Below are 21,200 nucleotides of genomic sequence, written 5' to 3' on the forward strand. Positions count from 1 at the left end.
CCAATTTATCCAGTCAGAGAATCAAATCAAGATGCAGCTGATGGGGCAGAAGATTAGAAGTGCTTAGCGAGGGGTTATTGGTATCACTTCAGCCAGAACAATGGCTCACTCACTTGGAAGGACGATCAATTGATTTAGGAAAATTACAAAGAGGTTTTACAGTGGCCTGACTTATTGCGACGCCTGCTCTTTCGACATTGTGGAGCATAAAACACGCGCTGGCTTTAACAATTTGTCGGGCACGGTTTGTGTTAATGATCTGACACGCCGAAGCACCATTTCCTAAGGTCGTGCGCGACACCCGGCACCAAAATGCAGCGTTAAATAGCCCATGATATGAGAATTTTTTAAGCAGGAATGAAGCAGTGTGATGCTGGTTGATGGTTTATTGATATACAGCCTGACAGCACAGATTCCTTTACCGACTGAATGACTGGAAGGCATCAGTTAAACATTATAGTCTCACAAAGTACTGATTTCAGATGTGAAATGAAAAAGAAAAATAAATACACTAAGTACAAATGCCAACTGAAATCTATTTTTCAGGAGGTGTAACAGTGGCTGAAAAACAAACTGCCAAGGTAGCTTATAAAGGCTGATACTCCCCAACATATTAAGGAAATAGGTAGTTCTGAAATGAAGGATCGTACAAAAAATAAAATATCTTCATTTATATTCCGTTTTTTTTTTTTTCAAGTAAAGAAACCAAGTAAACATTTTTCAAAAATAGACCAAACTTAACCAAAAGGGTGCATGATGGTTAAGACAATACATTCAACAGTGTGATGGGAACTATTTTAGTGCAAATAAAGTGACAAAACTCACAGTTTATATCATGTTCACAGAAAAAGAGGCAATCTTAAAAAGTTGGTCTTTAAAATGGCACAAAAACACATAAAACCTGGGTGCACAAAGTGAATCCCTGAGGTGTTTACATTCAGTAATCCAAAAAAAGGGGGGGGGGGGAGGGGACAATGAGAAAAAGTCTGGAAACCTGTTTACGCAGAAGATGTCTGAACAAGAGCGAGTAAACCCATCTCTGAAAACAAATACTGGCAGCTCTTTACATTCAAGTAATCAAAAATCAACAAACCACCATGACTCTCCTGGAGCAGTATCAAATGCATCAACAAAAACAAAAACAAAAATCATACATTTAGGCATTAACAATCTTACTACAAAGAAAAGTGAAAAAATAAAAAAAGTACCACAAGTACAATGCTGAGCGAGGATTAAAAAGGAGAATGGAGGAGAAACGGCTTCAAACAAAATGCCACTAAACAGCAGCAGCTTTGAACTGCCTGTTGCCTGGAGGGCAACATGCAGAGTTTAAGCGGACCAAGTTTCTTTTCACACACGTGCAAATGTCCACGAGGGAGGAATGAGCTGAGCTGAGCTGAGGTGGGGAGGGGGGGGAGGGGGGGACAGAGGGAGGACACAATGCATTTGGATGCAAAGCCGGCATACTCAACAGTCTTTAAGAACGTGTCGTCTACAAGGTGAAGGTACGTTGTTTTCGGCAAAAAAGGCAGAGGGTTGAATGCCAAGAAGTTCTTCAACAGAGATTTCTTTTGTATCCTGAAAGCCCATTTTTAAATGGGATTAAAGCTCTGCATATTTACCCTTGAACCAGTGACACCCCGTGATACAAAGCTCGCTTCCACATGTAGTACGTCGAGCGCGGGGTGTAGGGGAAGTAGGACCGGAATTCTTTGAACGTAGGGAAGGATTTCTCCTCGAAGCGTCGCTGCAGGAACAGCTTGGCTTTGGCCTTGAAGTTGGCAAGGGCGACAACATCCATCGCAAACATCTGCTCATCTATGGGTGTCATTCCGTGAAGGGTGTGCTTTGAATGTGGGGCATCAAAGGGGGGCATGGAGGAACTTTGTAAGTATTTAGGACTCTCAGCAAATGGAAGCCCATGCTGACTATCCACCCTTCTCTCCGTAGCGTTGTTTTCTGTCGCAGTGTTCTCAAGACGTTCAGGAAGGTGGATCTCTGAGTCTTGTGTGACCATCTTCTTCTTGCCCTTCTGCCCACTACGCCACAGCCAGTAGAAACAGGGGGACATGGATGGGAACTTGAGCTTGAACTTTGTGAGGGACCATTTGGACTTCTGGACATGCAGTTTTGCAGCATCTCGGAGCTGCTTTTTACTCATGTATGCCAGCCTGAAACTTCTATGCTTCCTCCTGCAGACCCTCATTCTGGTAAAGACCGGCTGGTTGCCGTTAGGCAGGACTGGCGACAGACTTTTTGGACTTTGGCTCTTGTCTGCATCGGAGCTGTCCTCGCTGCTGCCGACACTGCCCTTGTAGCCTCTGTTGAACAGCATGGCTTCTCTCCTCCAGTTGTAGTAGGTGGATCTTGAGATCCCCGGGAAACTTCTTTTGAAGACCCTGAAGGGGAGCGAGGCATTCATGGCGATGCAATTCTGCAGGCAGCGCTTAGCTTCCTGCATATTAGCTACACTCTGGGCACGCTCCAGATCCAGCTTGCCGACGCTGAGGCCAAACATACTGGCCACGCTGTCGTGGTGGTCTGGCTCGTCCTGCTTTGCTTCCGGTGAAGACCAGGCCTCCTGCTCTGTGCTCTCTCCAGGACTGATCTCTCCGGTGGATGATGAGGTGGAGAAGTTCCCTCCGGTTTTTAGGAGGTCGTGCTTCCAGTTGTAGTAAGATGACCTTGAGATCTCTGGGAAAAACTCTTTGAACTGGTGCAGAGGGATGAGCTTACCCTCCAAGTAGCAGGCCTGCAAGAAGTACTTTGCTTCGTACCTGGCAGCAGACTTTTTGCAGTGCTCCTGCGTCTGCCTCTTCCAGCGGTAGAAGGTCCTCTTGGTGATGTTGTACTTGTCCTTCAAATTCGGGTATGACAGCTGCGAATCCGGGTTCAAGAGCTCCTCCCCGTCGATCGGAGATTCTCTCTGCTCGCTATTAGGGCTTCCAAACGTGAGGTCATTGGTCTGGACTAGTGCCACAAAATAATTTGGCCTGAACAACGACTCAGACTGCAGCTGGCCAGACCACATGACATGAAGGGTCAGCGGGTCAGAGTCATTAGGCCAGGTCCTTGGGCGTATGACACGGTTGAAATAGGGTCGGATCTTGAAGTTGAACATGGGGTAGATGGAGTAGATGTTAAACTGCAGCACAGATGACAGGGCGTACACGTGCCACATGTTGGCGTAGGAGCCGGGGAAGCAGGACGCTTTGACATCTGCATCAAAGATGGCCTCCAAGACTGTCACAGGCAGGTTGAGCATGTCCTCAGACTCTTCGGCACAGAGACTGAAGCGAACGGCCTGGAGCATCATTTTTGAATCAATCATCCCAGACAGGTAGTATCTCTTCCACAGCACCATTTCCACCACTGTCCGTACCTGCAGGGGACCAAACAATGCAGTTAATATTACCATCATAAAGTACTGTTTTAAAGGGTAATTCCATCAATTTTAACACATTTAAGCATCTGTGCAGAGAAAGTAGCACAGAGCCTTTTGTTGTGCCGGAGGAAGCTGCACATAATCTGATATTGTGCCTCCAGTGGCTAAATTTCATTGTGGGTAATGTAGTGCAACAATATACATTTAGATAATAGAAAGCAAGATATAAACAATGACCGCTCACCTGTAGCTCCAAGCTAAGATCAGTGTTGCCCACCAACAGCATGCTCACTGCATCAAACAACAGGTTGCCCTCTCCTTTGCAGTTTAGAGGCAGGAGGCCCATGGGTGCGTCGGCCGGGTACAGACCGCGGGCCTCATCGTCAACGCCCGCCCACTCAGGGAATTCCTGGCAGGGGGTCCCGGGCAGCTGGAAGGGAGCGAGGACCTGCTCCACCTCCAGGGCCGCTCTGGTCAGAGCGTCTAGGCCTGAGCTCTCCGTGGCCTCCTGGAGCTCCCCCAGTACAGACAGCACGACCTCCTTCCTCTGAATCATACCTGGTCTGATGAGAGCTGGAGGGAGGGAGGGAGGAGGGAGGAGACGAGGAATGATTGTGATGGTGATGAGTAAAAACAGATGGTTCTGTGAATCTCTCAAGTTAGATGTTTACATCAGGCCTTTTACTATCAGTAGACTGGATTATGTAGATTCCTGTGGTTTGTCCGCTAGAGAAAATAACAACAGCTGCAGCTTTGAAGGTGCATTATGAAGTTTTGGGGAAACTTTAAATCGGAAGAGAAAAAAGTCGACATCGACTGATATTTCTTCTAATGCATAAACAAACTAGATAAGCAAACCCTATTTGTTTTCATGACTGAGTAAACAAACAAACCTTAAAAGGACAACACAGTTCCATGCTGTTTTACTTTGTTTATATTTGGCGGACCCTGCCACCTTTCTAGCTTCAAACAGTGTTCTATGGACCTTATTTTCCTTTTCAAACAGCTTGTTTATCCAGTTATGCAAAAGGTAAGTGTGTCTGAGTCTGTATTAGTGCTTCATTAAAGTTTGAGTTTCTCCTCCAAAAACTCCATAGTGCCCCTTTAATTAAACGCTGCTGGTGCATTTAGAATGAAACAAACGCGTCTCGCTAATTTATTGCACTGGATTCATTCCTGCATGCTGAATAATTAAAGTGATATATGAGGTACTTAAATGCAAGTTTAACTGTTCAGCAACACCGCAGCTGTGTTTCCTCCGCTTAAAGGTTTATCTTGTCTTTTATGTTAGGCCTGAAAATAAATCACATCCAAGCAGATGTCAGTAAAAATCGATGATAGTGTGTTTTATCGGCTTTTTTTTCTGAAAAAGGAGCCAGTGTGAATTGTTAAAACAAAGCTAATTCAACTTCAAAGTCATTACCTGAAACTGCGTGGCCTACTTCTGTGCTGCGCCCTGATTGTGCGTCTGAGGCTCGCCGTGCGTAATTTCAAACACTTCACTGAACTTGCGACGTTTGTACCACTTGAGGGTTTTTAAGTTGGTATCACTTGAACGCAACAAGACGACTGCTCGTTTGGGCGCAATGCAGAGAAAACAACAACAGAGGAAAAACAATCGTGCTCCTACCTGAACGTCCACAGACTGAAAGAAAGTGGCTTGTTTGCAGCGGGCGGCTTCTCAGCTGGTAAGTGTTGATCTCTCTCGCTCTCTGGGAGTTTTAGTCCATTGTGCGCGTCCAGCCCCGGTGTGTGTCCTGTCCTCCTCCGGTGAGCCGCGCAGGGAGATGTTCGGGAGTGATAAGCAGCACCTCCCTCCAGGAAATTGTCAATCGTCGATTCGCTTTTTTTGTCCCTGTCGTCAAGAAACACCTCCTCCTCCCTCCTCCTCCTCCTCCTCCTCCAGTAGACTCCAGCCAGGGTCAATTTCAATGTGAAGTGTTAACAAAAGCCAACGTGTCATCAGGGGCCCACAGAGGCAGCCTGTAGGTTTAACAGGTATCGGTGCTTTAAGCTTTTATCAACATGTTGGTTTTTCTGTTTTTTTTTCTGCTTTTCCTTTTGTCAAAGCCCTCTCCAGATGTCCACAGGTCACTTCCAAGGTTATTTGTCAAGTGCTTTCAAGAGCAATCTTATTTTTTCACGTATTCGCTCTCATTTGGTTGCGCAAAATGATACTGTGCCTATATTTTTTAATTGTAATGCTGGCTAACCTCGATGAAATCCCTCCTTAATGGGGAGAATATAGTGTGAGAGGCGTCTGGAGCAATGAACTTGCACTACGGTTTTGTATTTTCTGTCCTCAGTCGGCCACTTTCCCCTTCAGGTTTTTGTGGATTAGATGTGCAGACAGGGTGTGGACTTTATGAGAGGAGAGAGGGGCTCCTGAGCTCCATGTCTGCTCATTCCTCCACTGTATCACTTTTAACACCTCCCTCTCCTGCCTTTTGCAGGATTTCAGTCATCAAGGCCTTTTGTTCCACACACGCACAACAATCCCCGGCCACTGTCCCCCAACCCCCACGCCGCCTCGCCTCTATTACTGTATACCCTGAGCACACTCACACACCAGGGGGAGAGCAGCATTTGGCCCCCGCTGATCCGTCCACTCCGAGCACTGCCTGGCAGACGAGCTGGTGCCTGAGTTCACCGGGGTTCAAGGCTTTGACCTGGAGCTTATCAGTGTGATTAGTGTGTGTGTGTGTGTGTGTGGTGGTGGGGGGTTTAACAGAAGAATGGGCACAATTCCAGCACACCACTGGTTTGTATTTCTGACGTTGCAAGCTCAGATAATGTAGACACCCACTTGTTAAGAGGTATGGTAACACGTGTGTGAGCACAGAGCTCTCCCTCCTAATGAAGAGCTTCCTTCACTTGCCGCCTCTCAGCCCAGAAAATCTCTCAGAAGTCACTTGAAAGTCTGTTGAAACGCGAGCGGCAAGGTCGCCTCTGACTCGGTGTAAAACTCCGAATGATGAAACGGGTTATCGGGAAACGGTCGGAAGGAAAGTGTCTGAGGAGTGGAGTGTGAGAGGGGTCACACCATCAGCACGCTTTTCATTTTAAAGGAGCGATATGTAGTTCTTAGGAAAGGCATTTTAATCAGAGGAGAAAGATCTTGTCTTTGTTTGACTGACTGAATAAACAAACTGACCTTAAAGGACAACACATTTTCATACTGTTTTACTTTGTTTACACGTGGCGGAACCTGCCACCTTCCTAGCTTCAGGCGGTGTTCTGAGGACCTTATTTTCTCCGAGAACAGCTTCTTTATTCAGTTATGAAAAAGATTAATATGTCTGAGTTTGTATTTTCACCATCGATGGACGGTCAGGTGAAGCTTTGTAGCCAACAACAAAACATTTTTGGGAGTTTCACAGCAAAACAGTGTTGCAGCATTCTGTTAAACACTCTCGGATTTGTTTTAAAATGTAAGAGAAAAGTTTTTTAAATAAAAAAAAATGGTTTCATACAGCTCATACAGCGTAGTCCAAGTCTCCAGGCTCATGCACCCACTTCAGACGTTAGGGCTACAAGCTAGCCATTTCAGCTTAGTAGCTACAGTGATTAAGACTTAAAAAGGGGTTTAAATCAATTTGGGATCTCAGGTCTTCCGTAGACTCACCGGATGAGCTATGGAGCAATTTTATGTCCATGTTTAGTCCCCAGTTACTTTCAGTTGTTTAGGAGAATGCTGCGACACTGTTTTTCTGTAAAGCCTCAGAAATGTTTTCCCCTGACTTTCCATCAGCATTGTGGGTGAGCAGATAATGACTCCATTTTCATTTTGGGGTGAACTTATCCTTTAAGGAGGCCTGAGCTCCAGTAGCAGTCTTTTGTTTAATTCATTATTAAACCAGACACGTTTCAATCCAACGTCATTACACTGATTTTATAGACTGGCTTCACTGCTTCAATATGTAATAGTGTCCAGATATACTGAATATGCCACATGAGTGTGAGTTCAGGGAGAGTTTCTGTACTTTGATACCTGTACAGTGTTTTAAATCTTACTCATGGCTGCTTCTCTCTTACATTCACTCCTTGCCTTCATCTTCTTCTCACTGTAATGCTGCAAACAAATTGGAGGAAAAATCTGTCTACTTTCCTCCTTTGCATGTTTTTGAAAATATAAAATCAAGAAATTAACACATCCTCGATCGTGTTAGCATTTTTGCCTCAATTTGATGCGATACGCATCGGGCGACTGGGACCTCTGCCAGTACAGCTGCTCGACTTTATTCATCTCCCCCTTTCTTGTGTCTGCACACCATCTCTTCAACCCCCTCAGACTCTCGGCTGTAGCCAATCACACACCTTAGGTGTGTAGATTAGCTGTGCTGCGCTGCACTGTGAACACAGTAGTGGGCTGGCTGCAACATTTAAAATGCAAATAGAGCAACGCTGGGACCGGCTCCGGCAGTCTCTCACCTGCTGTGACTGAGTGTGTCTGCCTGTATGTATGTGTGTGTGTGTGTGTGTGTGTGTGTGTGTGTCTGCAGGTGTGACTGTGTGTGTACCGACAGAGCTGGAGACTGACGACGGCTCCAAACAGAGTTTAACTCAGCATGTTTATGAAGGCGAAACGGCAGAAACGTAATGATCGAGTTTGTCATGTTTTGATTTATTGTAGACCTGAGCAAAGTTTTGAAAAGAAAAGAAACAACGTCAATGACAATGGATGCTGATTTCAGTTCACAGGCTACATAGAGAGTCAAGAAATACGTACAGGTCAACTATAAGTAACGTGTGCTGAGGTAGACATCAAGTAACATTCATCCAAAGTCAAAATGCAAAGTGGCTGAGTCAAGGGGCAAAAGACCTGAGGTTCAAGCTGTGCAGAGAGTTACAATTTAGGGGATTTAATTTGGAGCAAATCACAGTAATTTACACGGCAGTGACACAGTCAGAGCTCAAAAACAAAGAAAAGTTACACTCTGATTGAGAATGTGCACAGCAGACTATCTGTACCGGACGCAGGCGTAGTCAGTGCTCTCGCTCTCGCGGGTCCACACACAGCCAGAGGCGACGGGGAGGATAACGTCAGCGTAGATCACATCGTCTGCGCTCGTCACCTGCAGGCAAAAACAAAAACACACATTCGACGTTAACTTTCAAAGCGGCCGAAAGCACGAAAAGTTCTCCCCGTGTGTGTTCTTGCATAAGAATCGACTCACGTTGATGGTGCTGGTCGTGTTATTAGACTCATCAGGCAGCTGGTTTCCTAGAATAAAATATACAAGTGCACACGTTCATAATTTACAACAAACTGTGCTGGAGCAGTGGAGGCTCAACTTGTAGGATATTAGCACATCTCCCCCATGATTGCCCCAAAGACCACACAGTGCACACAGTGGTGCAATGTGACCGGTGGTCATGTGGACACACGCTTGGAGGTGCGTGTTTGGTTTGGTGTGTGGTTAACAGGTATGTGACAATTTTGCATTGTCTAGTGATTTCCACAGACCATTTTCTTTAGGTTCAGGATGTTTAGGAGGACTCACTTGTTCTCCTTTTGTTCACAACAAACACTGCAACCAGCGCAGTCACAACCACACATCCCACCACCCCCACAGCAGCGCCGGTCAGGTCCTGGCTGTCACCTGAAAACCCAAATGGACGTCATCGTTTAACATAATAATGACGGAACATCGAACCATATCTGACCTTTTAAGGATGAGTCTGAGAGTTAAGACGAGAAGATTGACAACAGTCTGCACTAAGCTACAGCCACCGGCCAGTTAGCTTAGCTTAGCTAACTGTAAACAAGGGGAAACAGCCAGCTTGATTAAAGCAAAATCACCGAAAGCTCACATGATGACATGTAATATTTAATTTGTTTAAATTTTCTTAGCTGGAAGCAGTGACTTCCTGCTAAGCTAAGCTAAGCTAAGCGTGTCTTGTCTCCAGCCTCATGTTACATGAGATAGTGCTGGCAATCCTCTCATTGAACTCTCTGCATTTACCAAAATGTCAAACTATTCCTTTGATATTTAAATTCAAATGAAACCAGTGCCGCTCAGTGTTTGTTTTTTTTAAATCAGGGCCGCCCAAATCGAGGCCTGTGGCCCCAAATCTGAATTTTATAATTTTTATAAACTAAGCATGGTGGGCATCGTGACACAGGAAGTCTGCCACTGAGGGAAGTCGGGGTCCTGGTGCCATTTTCCATCAAAACAAAACAAAACAATACAATAGATGTTTGTTTTCGGCCCGTGGTCCACCGTGACATTCATGACCATCCGAGGGAAAACTTTTTGGCATCCCTTTTTAAGTGGTTACCCGACATGCAGATCACACAGTGCTTTTCACTGTAATATAGGTAAGCGACATCCTGGATGTAAATTAAAAAAGAATCACAGCATTACTTTAATTTCAGCCTTTTTGCTGTCATGGTAGTATCACTGGTTTACATACCTTGATCTTCAGGTGCCAGATCTATGATTAATCCTCGTCCTCTCCCTTTAAGAGCTACAAAGAAATTAACATTTGTTATTATTCAGTCCTCTGCACTCACCACCTTGAAGTCAACGGGTCAGGATCTAGTGGTTACAGACCCGGGACTCTGACCCGCAGCTCTTCTGAAGTCTGGACTTGATCGCCCACAGTCGCATGGCACCTAAACCTCCTGTCTTGAGGACTTTGAAAGGTGACAAACAGAGTTATATCACAAGAATCCTGCTTTTTAATCTGATGTTGCGAGTCCTCTAGTATCTCAGCGCCGCTTTCATCCACCCACGCCAGGCTGACCGGTTGCGGCTGTGTATGGCAGTGTCCCAGGAGAAAACACCGCAGTGACACCGTTTTGCCCGGCATGAGGTTCATCTCTGGGGTGGCTGAGGGGGCTGAAATAAAAAAATAATGTATGTTTTTAAAAATGTTTTTATGTCTCTTTTTTCTGCCTTAGCCTTATCAGGTGAAATGGATTCTAGAACCACCCACACAGCAATAGAGCTTTAATCTTCACAGCACCCACCTATGTAGGGAGAGAAGTCGTCAGGCCTTCGTTGGCAGCGATGGCCTCCGACGTCCTCCTCTGTGAGATCCTCGATTTGCATGGAGCATTCAGAGCCCTCCTCCTCTGATTCAGCTCTCTGGATCTCTCCAACAATGACGATGGCGATGTATGCGCTTGTTTCCCCGGCGCTGAGGTGCCGTAGGTGAAAGCAGACTAAACCTTCCTCACATGGAAACGTGATCCTATAGCTCTGTCCAACAAATAACAGACCACCATCCCCGTCTGCGCCTGAGAAAAAGAAAGATAAAAAGGGAGTGTTCAAGATAAGATTAGAAAAAAAAAAAAAAAAAAAAACCTAAGATCACAGGATGAGATTGTGTTGACGCTTCACTTGCCTGTTCTGATAAAAGAAAGCAGCAGCAGCCTCGTGAGGTTGTCAGTGAGTCCGGCCATCCTGCGCAGCAATCTGTGAGTTATGAGAAGCACACTGGAGGTTCAGTGTTGTTAAGCTCAGCGTTGGTCGACTGAAATGTCACTTCCTGCATTTGCCAACATCCTCGACCAACCTGATGTGGAAAACCTTAAGAGATGCTGCTTTGACCGTGGAGCTGAGGTTTCCTTCCTTACTTCTGTTACTGTCACTGAAAATGAAGACGAAGAAGAAGAAACAGAAGAAGAGGATTTAAGAGGGAGGAGGAGGAGGAGGAGGAGGAGAAGAAGAAGAAGAAGTCTTAATTTCTTTCTTTCTTTCTTTCTTTCTTTCTTTCTCACCTCCTTTATTCCTCGATGAACTGGATGACCCTTTTAAGACGTCGCTGCATTTACCACCACCCGTCACCAGATGGCGCTTTGCTCCAGTGATTTTAAAAACCACAGTCACTGTTCTGGTTGTTCATGTGACAGTATGAATCTTTATGAGCCCATCATTGGAGCTTTTTACATTTATAATTTACAAATGTGAGTGGAGAGTTGTGTAACTGTGCCTGTGTGCCCTTTTATATTCAAAGATGTGTCCAACAATCTCTGAATGCACACTGAGATTTGTGAACGTTTCCAAAATCGCTTAGTTAACACTAGGTACGAGGAAAACGTGTCGTTGTACATTTGTAAAAAGATGCTTGCGAGGGGGGTCATGGGAAATGGTTGTGCTACATGCGATGTACAGATCTAGATATTTTTATTCCACTAAATGGTGCACTGGTCCCGTGTTTGTGATGTACTGTTCAGTCTTTTGACTAAAAATATATATTTGCGAACATTTCAAATTGAAAATAACTTAAATTTCAACACAAAGATCTAAATAAATATCTAACTTGATGAGACACAGTTAATTACAAACAATGGCTTTCTATGTTTTCTGTTAATACATATTATAACCTCACACAGTGATCACGTGCCCAGTTGTATAATCTGATGTGATAGAGGCACTGCAGGGAGTTCAAAGATAATAATGAAAAGCTAAAAAATACAATCTTACAGCTAGAGCTCGTCCCTGCCTTCATACCCTTCATTGTTTTTTTGTTTAGCTTCTTCCTCACCTCTTCCTTTCCTTCTTTCCTGTCATGTTCCCTTTCTTTCCACCGACTTTACTGTCTTTGTTCAGGGCTTTTTGTGGCGCAAGGTAGCAGAATGAATGTGTGATGGTTTCATTGATTTGGGAATTTCCCCAATAGGAAAGGTAGAATGGATTTTATCATAAAGCTGAGTGAAGAGGTCGATGCATTGTCAACACAGCAAAAGTGGAAGGGACAAAATCTGTCATTTTAAAAAGTATAATAGCTGCGACACCCTGAAATCTTAACCAACAAGGACAATTTTTATCATAGAATGTAAAATGTTGTCTTCATTAGCACAGCAGTAGAGAGCGTTAGAGAATCAAGACAAACAAGCAGCTGCTGAATTCATTTTTATTCATTTGTACAGATCCTCAGTGACAAAACTAGACAAACAGGTTAAAGTTTGACTATGTTACAAAAATATCTCAGTTTTTCAGGTAAAATCTCTCCAGTGTAACAACGCAAACTGGTCAAATAGAGACTTTGAAAACTGCTCAAACTCAGACATTCAGGGAACCACACGACTACTTCAGACTGAAAAATATATGTTATATATGTATGTTTATATATATATATATATATATATACATTTACAGTACCACTTCAGAATGATCTCACATTAATAAAGTTACATCCTGTACATATTGCATCCTTCACATCAGCAGGACTAAATATTAGCTGTCAAATGGCGATCGCCGAGTTTCCGACCTTTTTAGCGAGAGGTAACAGTTCAAGAGGTGGAATTACTGATTAAACACAAGCAGCTTCTACAGACTTATTCACTTCGATTTGCCGCTATAACCACCAACAACACCACCACCCGCCATCAAGCCAGAAATCATAACGTGAGAGACGTTCAAGTGACTCTCGGCTGCTTTCAACGACTCAGACAGCTGACATTTGACTTAAATATGATTAACAAGAGTCCAAACACCTGTGAGTGACCACAGGTATAATACATTCAACACACGGAAGGGTTTAGTGCATCTGGGGATTTCCTTCCCTCCAATATCTTCATGACAACAGTAGTTTGATTTGTTTGCAAGCTTTTACAACTTCAGACGAAGCCCAGAAAGCACTCGGATCATCAGCTGTACCGACGAGGGGAACGGACACGTATGCATTTGTACGGGAGATTGCTTTACAGCGAGAAGTTCATTCAACATTCAGGCATTAAAATGCAGACAAGGTCATCTGATACTGATCACACACATGCAGGAAGCAGACAACTCCCACTCATTAACAATACTTGTACATTATTCGTATAATATAGTAACTTCAAAAATAAATATGTCTAATTAAAGGCCCGATCCAGATAAGGTACAGTATAACGTACAGAAAAATACACATTGGTCAACTTAAAATAAAATAAATTCAGAATCTTCCACTGGGACATCTGTTAGCTCAATGAACAGAAACTAAAATCAAGAAATTAATTTTTCTGCACAATTTAAAGGGTCAGTTTTTAATTCCTCAGACTTTAGTTGAACCACGAGGCAGCAATAATCAATTTTATTCAAATTTGCCCCCGATCAGAATGCAGTTGAAACCATCTCAGATGACCACAGTGACCCCTGGGGGAACATCATGGGTCTTGCATTCAAATTTGAGATCAAGTTAAAGCTGCTGTAAGCGTTATTATTCTTTTTAAAACATCACTGTTACAGAGTGTTTGCTCAGTAACCCCTGTCTCTCCTCTCCCTGCCCATGCGCTAAAACAGAAAAATTAATTATCTGGTATCCCTGCTCATTTTATCCAATCAGGACAGAGAAGTCCATAAAGAGGCGGTCCTGTCTGCTCGTGAGCATCCTGCAGTTTACGGATAATGGCGGAAAAGGTAAGCCTCCAATTCCAGCACTCCCTGTGACTGATTATACTACAAAGCACAGCAAGCGAAGAAGAAAAAAACGCTGGAGTGGTGCAAGAAGGGTGATATGGAGAGGAGGGAGGGGCCGGCCGGCCGCCAAGTATACAGGAGGCAAGCTATAACAACAACAACCCTACAACAGCTTTAAGTTTGTTGGCCCCTCAGTTTCAACTGCCTTGAAAACTTTGAAGGATCTCCCCTGCATTTTCTTTTAACCTTGCAGTAATGTATCATGCGCAGCTTTAAAATATATATGTATACATATATAAATAAAGAATAAAAAAAAAATAAAACTTTTTTTTTTTTTTTACAAAATGTTCCACCTCTGGATCAGGCCTTTAATACAGTAGTAAAGTCACAATGACAAAACTTTGTATAACTCGGTTAAACACAACATGCCAGACGAACAACCAAACAATACATTAAACAAAGTGCCATCTATGATCCCGACTCACACAAACACACTTTGCACTCGGTCCCTAATCAGCCTTTCAGACCAGTGGATTCTGTTCACCTGTCCTGTGTCGACTAACAGTGCTTTAGTGACGATTTGATTATAGCTGCAGTTTGTTGTTTTGGTTACAAAACAGACACAAGTGATAAGTTCCACGCACTTATCAAATGCTACATTCCTTCTCTCTTTCTTGCCTGGCTCTTCAGAGGATACAGTTTAGGTACAAACAGCTGCTTCAGCTTCCTTACACAAATCTTATAAGGCAGGAAAAATGTTTCCAACATACATTAAAAAAAGAATCAAGATCAATGATATATACAGGAGCAGTTAAACACTGCACGTTTCAAGATAAATGTCGTCAAGAGAGACAGACAACCTTCAGTGTCTACAGTGTGCACACTATCATCACCATCCGTTCTGTAACAAGATCAGCCTCATACAAGACGTCTCTCATAGATAAAAGCTGCAGATAAGAACCTTCATGAATCTCATAGCTCCTCTCTCAATAGAGGTAACACCATCTCCTTTACAAGTCTGCGTCTTCAGAGGCAAACCAGAAACTTAAACTAGTGCTTAAAATAAATGTGTTATTCTTTTGCTTCCTTTTTGAAATGGAAGTTTATATAAACCCGGCACAGTCTGACTTAAAATTGGGAATGACTCGTCTGACAGTAATGAATGGGTCCTTATGTATGTTTTGTCTTCCCACGCTCTTGTAAAGTGCCCAGGTTGAGGGTGAGGCCCTCTGTGCCGTCACAGGCTGGAGGGGTGGGCCTGCTGCTGGATCTGTGCGTGGTGGCTTGGCTGAACCGGCTCACAGTCTTTAGGTCCTTCCTCCCGCCCCCGGGCGTACATTAGGATGAGGGTGACGGTGGCAAAGGTAGCTGCATTCACAGGGAAGGCTCGTAGCAGCGTGGAGGTGAGGCCTCTCGTGAACACCATGTAGCCCTCTCTCCTGACGCTCTGTCGTACGCAGTCAGCAATGCTGCTATACTGGTTGACTCCACCCACTCCATCTGCCTGCAGCCGTGATTTGATCACGTCCACAGGGTAGGTGGAAAGCCAGGAGGCGATGCCAGCCATGCCCCCTGCAAACAGCAGTTTGGGGATCATGAAAGGGTCGTCCAGCTCGCAGCCGAGGCTGCGCGTTAGCACATCGTAGGCCAGGAAGTACACACCGAAGCCAGGTGTCTCGCGGATAAGCGTGGTCACCATGCCTCTGTTTACGCCTCTCAGGCCCTCCCGTTTGTAGATGCGTGCCAAGCAGTCCAAGGAGTTCTTGTACAGCTTCCTGGAGGACTTCTTCTCTCCGGTACCCTGCATTTGCATGCGTGTTTTAGCCAGCTCCATGGGGCAGCAGATGACACACTGGATGGTGCCTGCTGCCGCACCAGCAAGGAACTGGTTTGTGGGGGTGTCAACTCCCAGCAGCCGCATAGTGTTTCCCTGAACACCAAACACTATAGCATTGATGAATGTGAGTCCCATCATGGGGGATCCAATGCCTTTATACAAACCAAATACCTGTGGAGAGGGTAGGAGACATCACATTAGACAAGATGTGTGAACACATCCCCATAAAATTAAATCAGTCAATAAAATCTCACAGCGTGGATGACTTGTGCTTCCATCACAATAAGAGACTCCTCCTTTCATCAACTCCCCTTTATCTTTGTTATCTATACAGTACAAGACCAGTCTCTACAGGTACTTTTATCTTTTCAGGATGGCCATTCTTTCCTTTTTGTAATACTTTTCTTTACTAAAGTAAGTGAAACTGAAACTACTGGCCTTGCAGTTGTATGCCTCATCCAATGACTGGGAACGGAAGGGATTTAATCTTTGTCGGCAAGAAGTCTAAGTGGATGTTCACTTTCAAAAGAATGTCATGAACAGAAATATTTATGTATAGACACCCAACTATGTGCATACGGCTGCAACTGTCACTGGCGCAGAGGCAGTTAAATGTGTGAATACCTGAGGCTATTTAAATAATGGCCCTAGAAACAGCTGAAACAGGTCTGACTTAACCTTTTTTCTCTACATGAAAGGGTAATGGTAAGGGGAGATATTTGTATAATAACAAATCCTATAATATAAATGAGATTTTAAAATAGACTTCTCGGGCTAAAAATAGCCATCTTTGTTTCCTGGAAGAAAACATGATAATAATAATAAATGAATGAATAATAAACGGCAAAACTAAAAACAACGGCAAAACTAAAAACAATAATAACTCAAGAGAAAAGAAAGTTTAAACAGGTCAACGTGGGAAAAGCACAACCTAACCAAACAAGTCCGACCATATTCAGTAAAACAACATGCTACCCCAACTCAAACTGTCCCCTACTTTGGCCTCACACCTGAAGTACTGCCTTCAGTCATATGACCAAGAGTGATGTAACTCCACTATCAGGTCACTCTGACCTCACAGATTTCACAGACCATAACATCTATCGCTCAGTGGACCCCACTAAAGATAGACTCTGTCAAACACAAATATTACATACTGTACATGTCATCAAGAGCAGTAGTTGAGCGGCTGTGGCTCAGAGGTAGAGCTAGCAAATGTCCTTGGGCATGATACTGTGCCCCAAACTGCTACTGACGTGCTGGTCGGCACCTTACACGACCTCACCACCATCAATGTATGAACGTCTGTATGAATAACTATAAGTCGCTTTGGACAGAAGTGCCTGCTGAATGCCCTAAATGTAAAATGTACTAAGCAGACAGGTCACAGATTTACTGCCCCAAACACGTAGTAACCTGTGGAATGTTCCAAACAGGTGTTTTTGGAGCACTACTTGACTTCTATAAACTTTTGTTGACTCTGTCACTTTTTGTTTGAAATGTGTTGCTGGGATCACTCTGAATATTCATACAGTTACAGAAATTTATGAAGTTGATGAGGCAAAACATTAAATATGTTGTTTTCGTACTGTTTTGTGCGTATCAAAAAAATATTAGCAAACAATAATATTCTGCTTTATTTGTTTTACACAGAATCCCAACTTTTTTGGAATCTATAACACTGCCATTAGCATGTATCAGTGATTTTGCTGATTGTGCATATCAGCATTAGATTTACAATTTAATTTATTCACGTACCGACTCCTGCCGTATGATGGACTGGAAGCAGTGATATGTCCCACGGTACAGAGGCTTATCGACACTCTGGACCTGCAGCCTCACCTGGAACAAGAGGACACACTTCTGTGAACAGTTGCACCTTGAAAACATTTCCCTGCTGACATTCAATCCATCGTAATAGAGGTAAAGGGAGTAACCAAGCTGGTTCATAATGTTGGTAGTGTCTGACCTGAAGTGCCTTTTTGCACGTGCCAAGAAGCGTTTATATCTATCCTGTCATGTGTCAACATCCAATTACATTCTTGTAGGATTGTCCCTACAGGTGGCTTAGATGCTATAGTGCTTTTCGTAAAGGCATACTTGCCAACCTTGACACCTCAACATGCTTCCTGCATTCTGGTGACTTTTAAAAAACGAGTACTGTGCAACAGCATTTATACTTTAGTACAATTGGGCTGGCAGTACTGTTGACTGGGTAGAAAAAGTAGACTTTTAGAGTGGTTGTAGGGCTTATACATGCTGTACAATGCTGAAAACAGGTGTTATACACATTTTTTTTTAAAAGAAAACAAGGAAAAAAGGTGTAGAAAAATGTGTCCTAAATTGTGAGAAAAACAGGAGAAATGTGATCCCGGGAGGGAACCAGGATGAGGTAACGAAAGGAAGAAATCTCCCAGGATAATTGTTAAGACAGCATTTTTGGAGTGTCCGTCTTTATCTTTCATTTAATAACAGTTCTTGCAGGTCCTGCAATACAACATGTCACCATGATTTATACACTGGCACTGACGAAGAAGAATGATAACCTGAACGATGGTGACCTTCTCATTTGCCCTTCCAACCTCCAACAATATAGTGGACCGGTCACTGAATGGGAATATGGAAGAATGACCTCAAGGGGCCTGGAAAGTTTAACTTTAACTACGTTATTCCTCAAATTAAACCTTTGCCCACCTTTACTGTGTCAAATGGGTGTCCAACCAAGACTCCAGCCGCACCTGGAGACAAAGACAAAGACAAATACATAAAAAATTATGAATATTTAATCATATCAAAAGAAGACAGCGTGCCTTTGTTATTACCTTGTATGTGAGTTATTCTTTTTTTTCCCAGACATCTGTGTAAGCTTTAACATTGATTGTGTGTGACACCGTTTCTTATTATTTAAGAAATCTGGACCCAATGCCACACCAGACCTATTACTCTTTGAAGGCCAAAGCTCCTGCTGTTGGCACTGTTGTGTAATTTTAGAGCCTGCTGCCATCTCCTCCAGGGTAACACTGCCTTATCGAGCCATAGCCAGCTCGCTGGGCATCAGCAACCTCTAAAACTTTCTTTAGGGTGCCTTTGAAAGTTACATAACCTTGGCTTGTGCTGCACATGTTGTCATGCCAGTTTGGGTTTCTCACCTGTTAAAACTTTACAAAAGTTGACAGCAAAGAGCATTAAGAGTATATACAGAAAGGCATGAAGTGACTATATTATCAAATAATTAGCTGTGTAAGGATTCAACAGGAAATGTGATGATGTTGATTTGTCTTAAAATATTTGTGGGTGTGTTAGATTGTCGTGGGCAATGTTGCGAATCAAAGACTAACACTGCTTTATGACAGTATTATGACTTTTATATAATTTAAGCAATGGTGTAATTCTGCACATTGATTGGTTGTCAGGTATTTAATTTGCTGTATAATGGAAAAACACACATTTCTGCATGATTATATTATAAATTAACAGTTTGAAATAAAACTAGCCTTACACCGCAGCTCTGGCATCCAGGTTGTCCATTAATTCCTATTAACGGCCACTTCTTCAAAAATGATTACCAACATAAAGCAATGACAGCTTCTTCTTTATGTCTGATCTTATTATTACTGTTATCTCTCCATTAATCCTTTAGTTAATAACAAGTCAAACACAGTGACAAATGCCCGTCACAAGTTGGCAAACATAGTTGTTTACAATTTAATTTGTTTGAGAAAAAAATCATTTAAAAATATAATTAGACTGCTATAAAGTTGAAAACATAATCATAAAAGGAAAACAGTTACATTATATTCAAACAAAAATAAACTTGAGTGTACTGGCATACCCGTGTAAACAAACCGCAGCAGGCTAATCCTACATAAGCGCCTGCTCTGTCACCTGACTCATTTGTAAAAAAAGAGCCAATCAGGGATGAGTCCCAGCTGTAAGCCAGGAAAAGAACACAGGCAGGCGTGTGTCTGACACAATGATGAGCGGTCATTGACCCCATATACTAGTATGATCTGAGTATAGGAAAAACAAGCAGAGGAGGATGTTGCATCATGGTTGGTACCACAAATCTCATCAGTATGACAACACCCATTGTTTACTGTCTGAGGGACGCAGGCTTGAAATGAAACTTTACCAGTTTTGAAAAATTATTCCATTTGCTTAACCTCAGTTTGAGTGTGAAGCTAAGCACAAACTAGGCTAATCCTAAACAGCAACAACCAACTTCCTGTTTGACTGCAGATGATACCCTGAATTCCAACACAGTGTGAGAGGGTGGGAAAACCACATGGTCTGCATGGGATTGGTCTCAGAAGGGGTGTGTGCTGTGTGGAAACTCTGAACAGCCAGCTCGGGTTGCACATGTGTTGTGTTTGCATGCTCTCAGCTCTCAGCGAGTGGCCTGAGGGAGAAATACTGAAGGTTGGAGCACCCTTTGTGAGGAAGGACAGACAGTCATCATCCCCATGTAAACCCTGTACCAGGATCTACGATGAACATAAACAGACCTGGTGAATTCAATTAAATATGTCTGTGAAGGTAAACATATTTAACCAAACCTCCTGGAGGGTCAGTTTTAGCAATCGGGGGAAAAAAAAAACCTGCTGTAGTGAATCAAAACTCAACATTTTAAAATTCTAGTTGTCCTGTGCCTGAAGCAGGATGACAGAGTCACAACTAAACAATCACTGAACGTCAAATTCTGCCACTAGGGGAAAATCCATCAGTGGTATTGAGGGAATTGGCAGTATTGTCTTCAGTGTGCCAACTGCGGTGAAATCTGGATAATGCACTTGCAATGTCATGATAGAGTTGCATCACATCAGTTTGTTTGTGTTTTGATGCTGATACCACAGGAACAGATTGTCGTTTCCCCCTCAGCTCCATCAACCTATAATGTCTCTCAAATGAAGCAGGATCTTTGGCAGCTGTGACTCGCTCATCTAACGAGTTGCGAGATAAGGTGCGGATGCACTGACTTACCTCCGATGCATCCAGCAACGAAGTCCATCACCGCTCCCGCACGTCACCTTCCTTAGGGACTAAATGTTACCTTACGCTAGCTAAAGAAGCTCTCGACACTTCAGTGCACTTCTGTTTCTGAACAATACTTCTTACTTCGTACAGCTGTCAATGCCCGTTTCTGTTTAGCTAACGTTTTAATTGACACTTTCGGTTAGCGTCTCTGTTAGCTTGCAACGGCTAGCTAGGTTACGAGCCCCCTCCCCTCCTCTAAGACCTGACAATCCACAAATGATGACAATTTTACTTTCTATGTCCGGTTACCGAGCTCGCCCACTATTAAGTCGAACAGAACTATCTTCTGGACCTACACGACCTCCATAAACCGGTGTGTCGCTCACAGTCAATGCGGACACCCTGCCCGCTGCCTGTACATCAAGGAGGTTTATTTCTGTAGCAGCCAAGCTAGCGTCGCAGGAAGTAACTATTAAGGGGCGGGGACTACCGGAGACGTTGGAGTTTTTATCCATTCCGAACGAGAGGATGACGCCGACGCCTCGCTCCAGACGTAATCCTCGTCGCTGATTGGGTGCAGAGTGCACACGGGGCTCCCGGTGTCGAAACGCGTCATTCGTGCTGTGCGATGTTTTGCTTTGGAGCGGGCCGG

The 21,200-nt window shown here is 43.6% G+C and overlaps 3 protein-coding genes across 3 annotated transcripts; all 3 read right to left on the reverse strand.

The window, feature by feature from the left end:
* Window positions 1-368: 368 nt before the first annotated feature.
* Window positions 369-5,224, reverse strand: vrtn (vertebrae development associated). The gene is made up of 3 exons (XM_030404606.1): window positions 5,016-5,224; window positions 3,630-3,958; window positions 369-3,382 (listed from the first exon to the last, which is right to left on the reverse strand). The coding sequence occupies exons 2-3, from the start codon at window positions 3,939-3,941 to the stop codon at window positions 1,619-1,621; spliced, it is 2,076 nt and encodes a 691-aa protein (XP_030260466.1). The 5' UTR covers window positions 3,942-3,958; window positions 5,016-5,224; the 3' UTR covers window positions 369-1,618.
* A 2,764-nt stretch (window positions 5,225-7,988) lies between these two features.
* On the reverse strand, window positions 7,989-11,907 carry LOC115573855 (uncharacterized). Its single transcript, XM_030404901.1, has 9 exons — window positions 11,882-11,907; window positions 10,910-10,984; window positions 10,739-10,809; window positions 10,362-10,631; window positions 9,943-10,230; window positions 9,803-9,856; window positions 8,890-8,988; window positions 8,563-8,609; window positions 7,989-8,460 (listed from the first exon to the last, which is right to left on the reverse strand). The coding sequence occupies exons 1-9, from the start codon at window positions 11,905-11,907 to the stop codon at window positions 8,347-8,349; spliced, it is 1,044 nt and encodes a 347-aa protein (XP_030260761.1). The 3' UTR covers window positions 7,989-8,346.
* A 325-nt stretch (window positions 11,908-12,232) lies between these two features.
* Window positions 12,233-21,018, reverse strand: LOC115574393 (mitochondrial basic amino acids transporter-like). Its single transcript, XM_030405894.1, has 4 exons — window positions 20,555-21,018; window positions 18,269-18,312; window positions 17,333-17,416; window positions 12,233-15,745 (listed from the first exon to the last, which is right to left on the reverse strand). The coding sequence occupies exons 1-4, from the start codon at window positions 20,580-20,582 to the stop codon at window positions 14,975-14,977; spliced, it is 927 nt and encodes a 308-aa protein (XP_030261754.1). The 5' UTR covers window positions 20,583-21,018; the 3' UTR covers window positions 12,233-14,974.
* Window positions 21,019-21,200: the final 182 nt, after the last annotated feature.

The sequence above is a fragment of the Sparus aurata genome, chromosome 22 (assembly GCF_900880675.1).
Source record: "Sparus aurata chromosome 22, fSpaAur1.1, whole genome shotgun sequence".
Classification (NCBI taxonomy): Eukaryota; Metazoa; Chordata; class Actinopteri; order Spariformes; family Sparidae; genus Sparus; species Sparus aurata.

What these genes read in the sequence shown, in the direction of transcription:
- vrtn (XM_030404606.1), bottom strand. Translation starts at nt 3,941, where the DNA reads ATGATTCAGAGGAAGGAGGTCGTGCTGTCTGTACTGGGGGAGCTCCAG. An exon ending in ATCTTAGCTTGGAGCTACAG is followed by an intron (nt 3,383 to 3,629) that starts GTGAGCGGTCAT and finishes GGTCCCCTGCAG; the next exon opens with GTACGGACAGTGGTGGAAAT.
- LOC115573855 (XM_030404901.1), bottom strand. Translation starts at nt 11,907, where the DNA reads ATGACAGGAAAGAAGGAAAGGAAGAG. An exon ending in TCTGGCACCTGAAGATCAAG is followed by an intron (nt 8,989 to 9,802) that starts GTATGTAAACCA and finishes TTGGGTTTTCAG; the next exon opens with GTGACAGCCAGGACCTGACC. An exon ending in ACACGACCAGCACCATCAAC is followed by an intron (nt 8,461 to 8,562) that starts GTGAGTCGATTC and finishes TTTTGCCTGCAG; the next exon opens with GTGACGAGCGCAGACGATGT.
- LOC115574393 (XM_030405894.1), bottom strand. Translation starts at nt 20,582, where the DNA reads ATGGACTTCGTTGCTGGATGCATCGGAG. An exon ending in CGTTGCTGGATGCATCGGAG is followed by an intron (nt 18,313 to 20,554) that starts GTAAGTCAGTGC and finishes CTTTGTCTCCAG; the next exon opens with GTGCGGCTGGAGTCTTGGTT. An exon ending in ACCCATTTGACACAGTAAAG is followed by an intron (nt 17,417 to 18,268) that starts GTGGGCAAAGGT and finishes CTCTTGTTCCAG; the next exon opens with GTGAGGCTGCAGGTCCAGAG.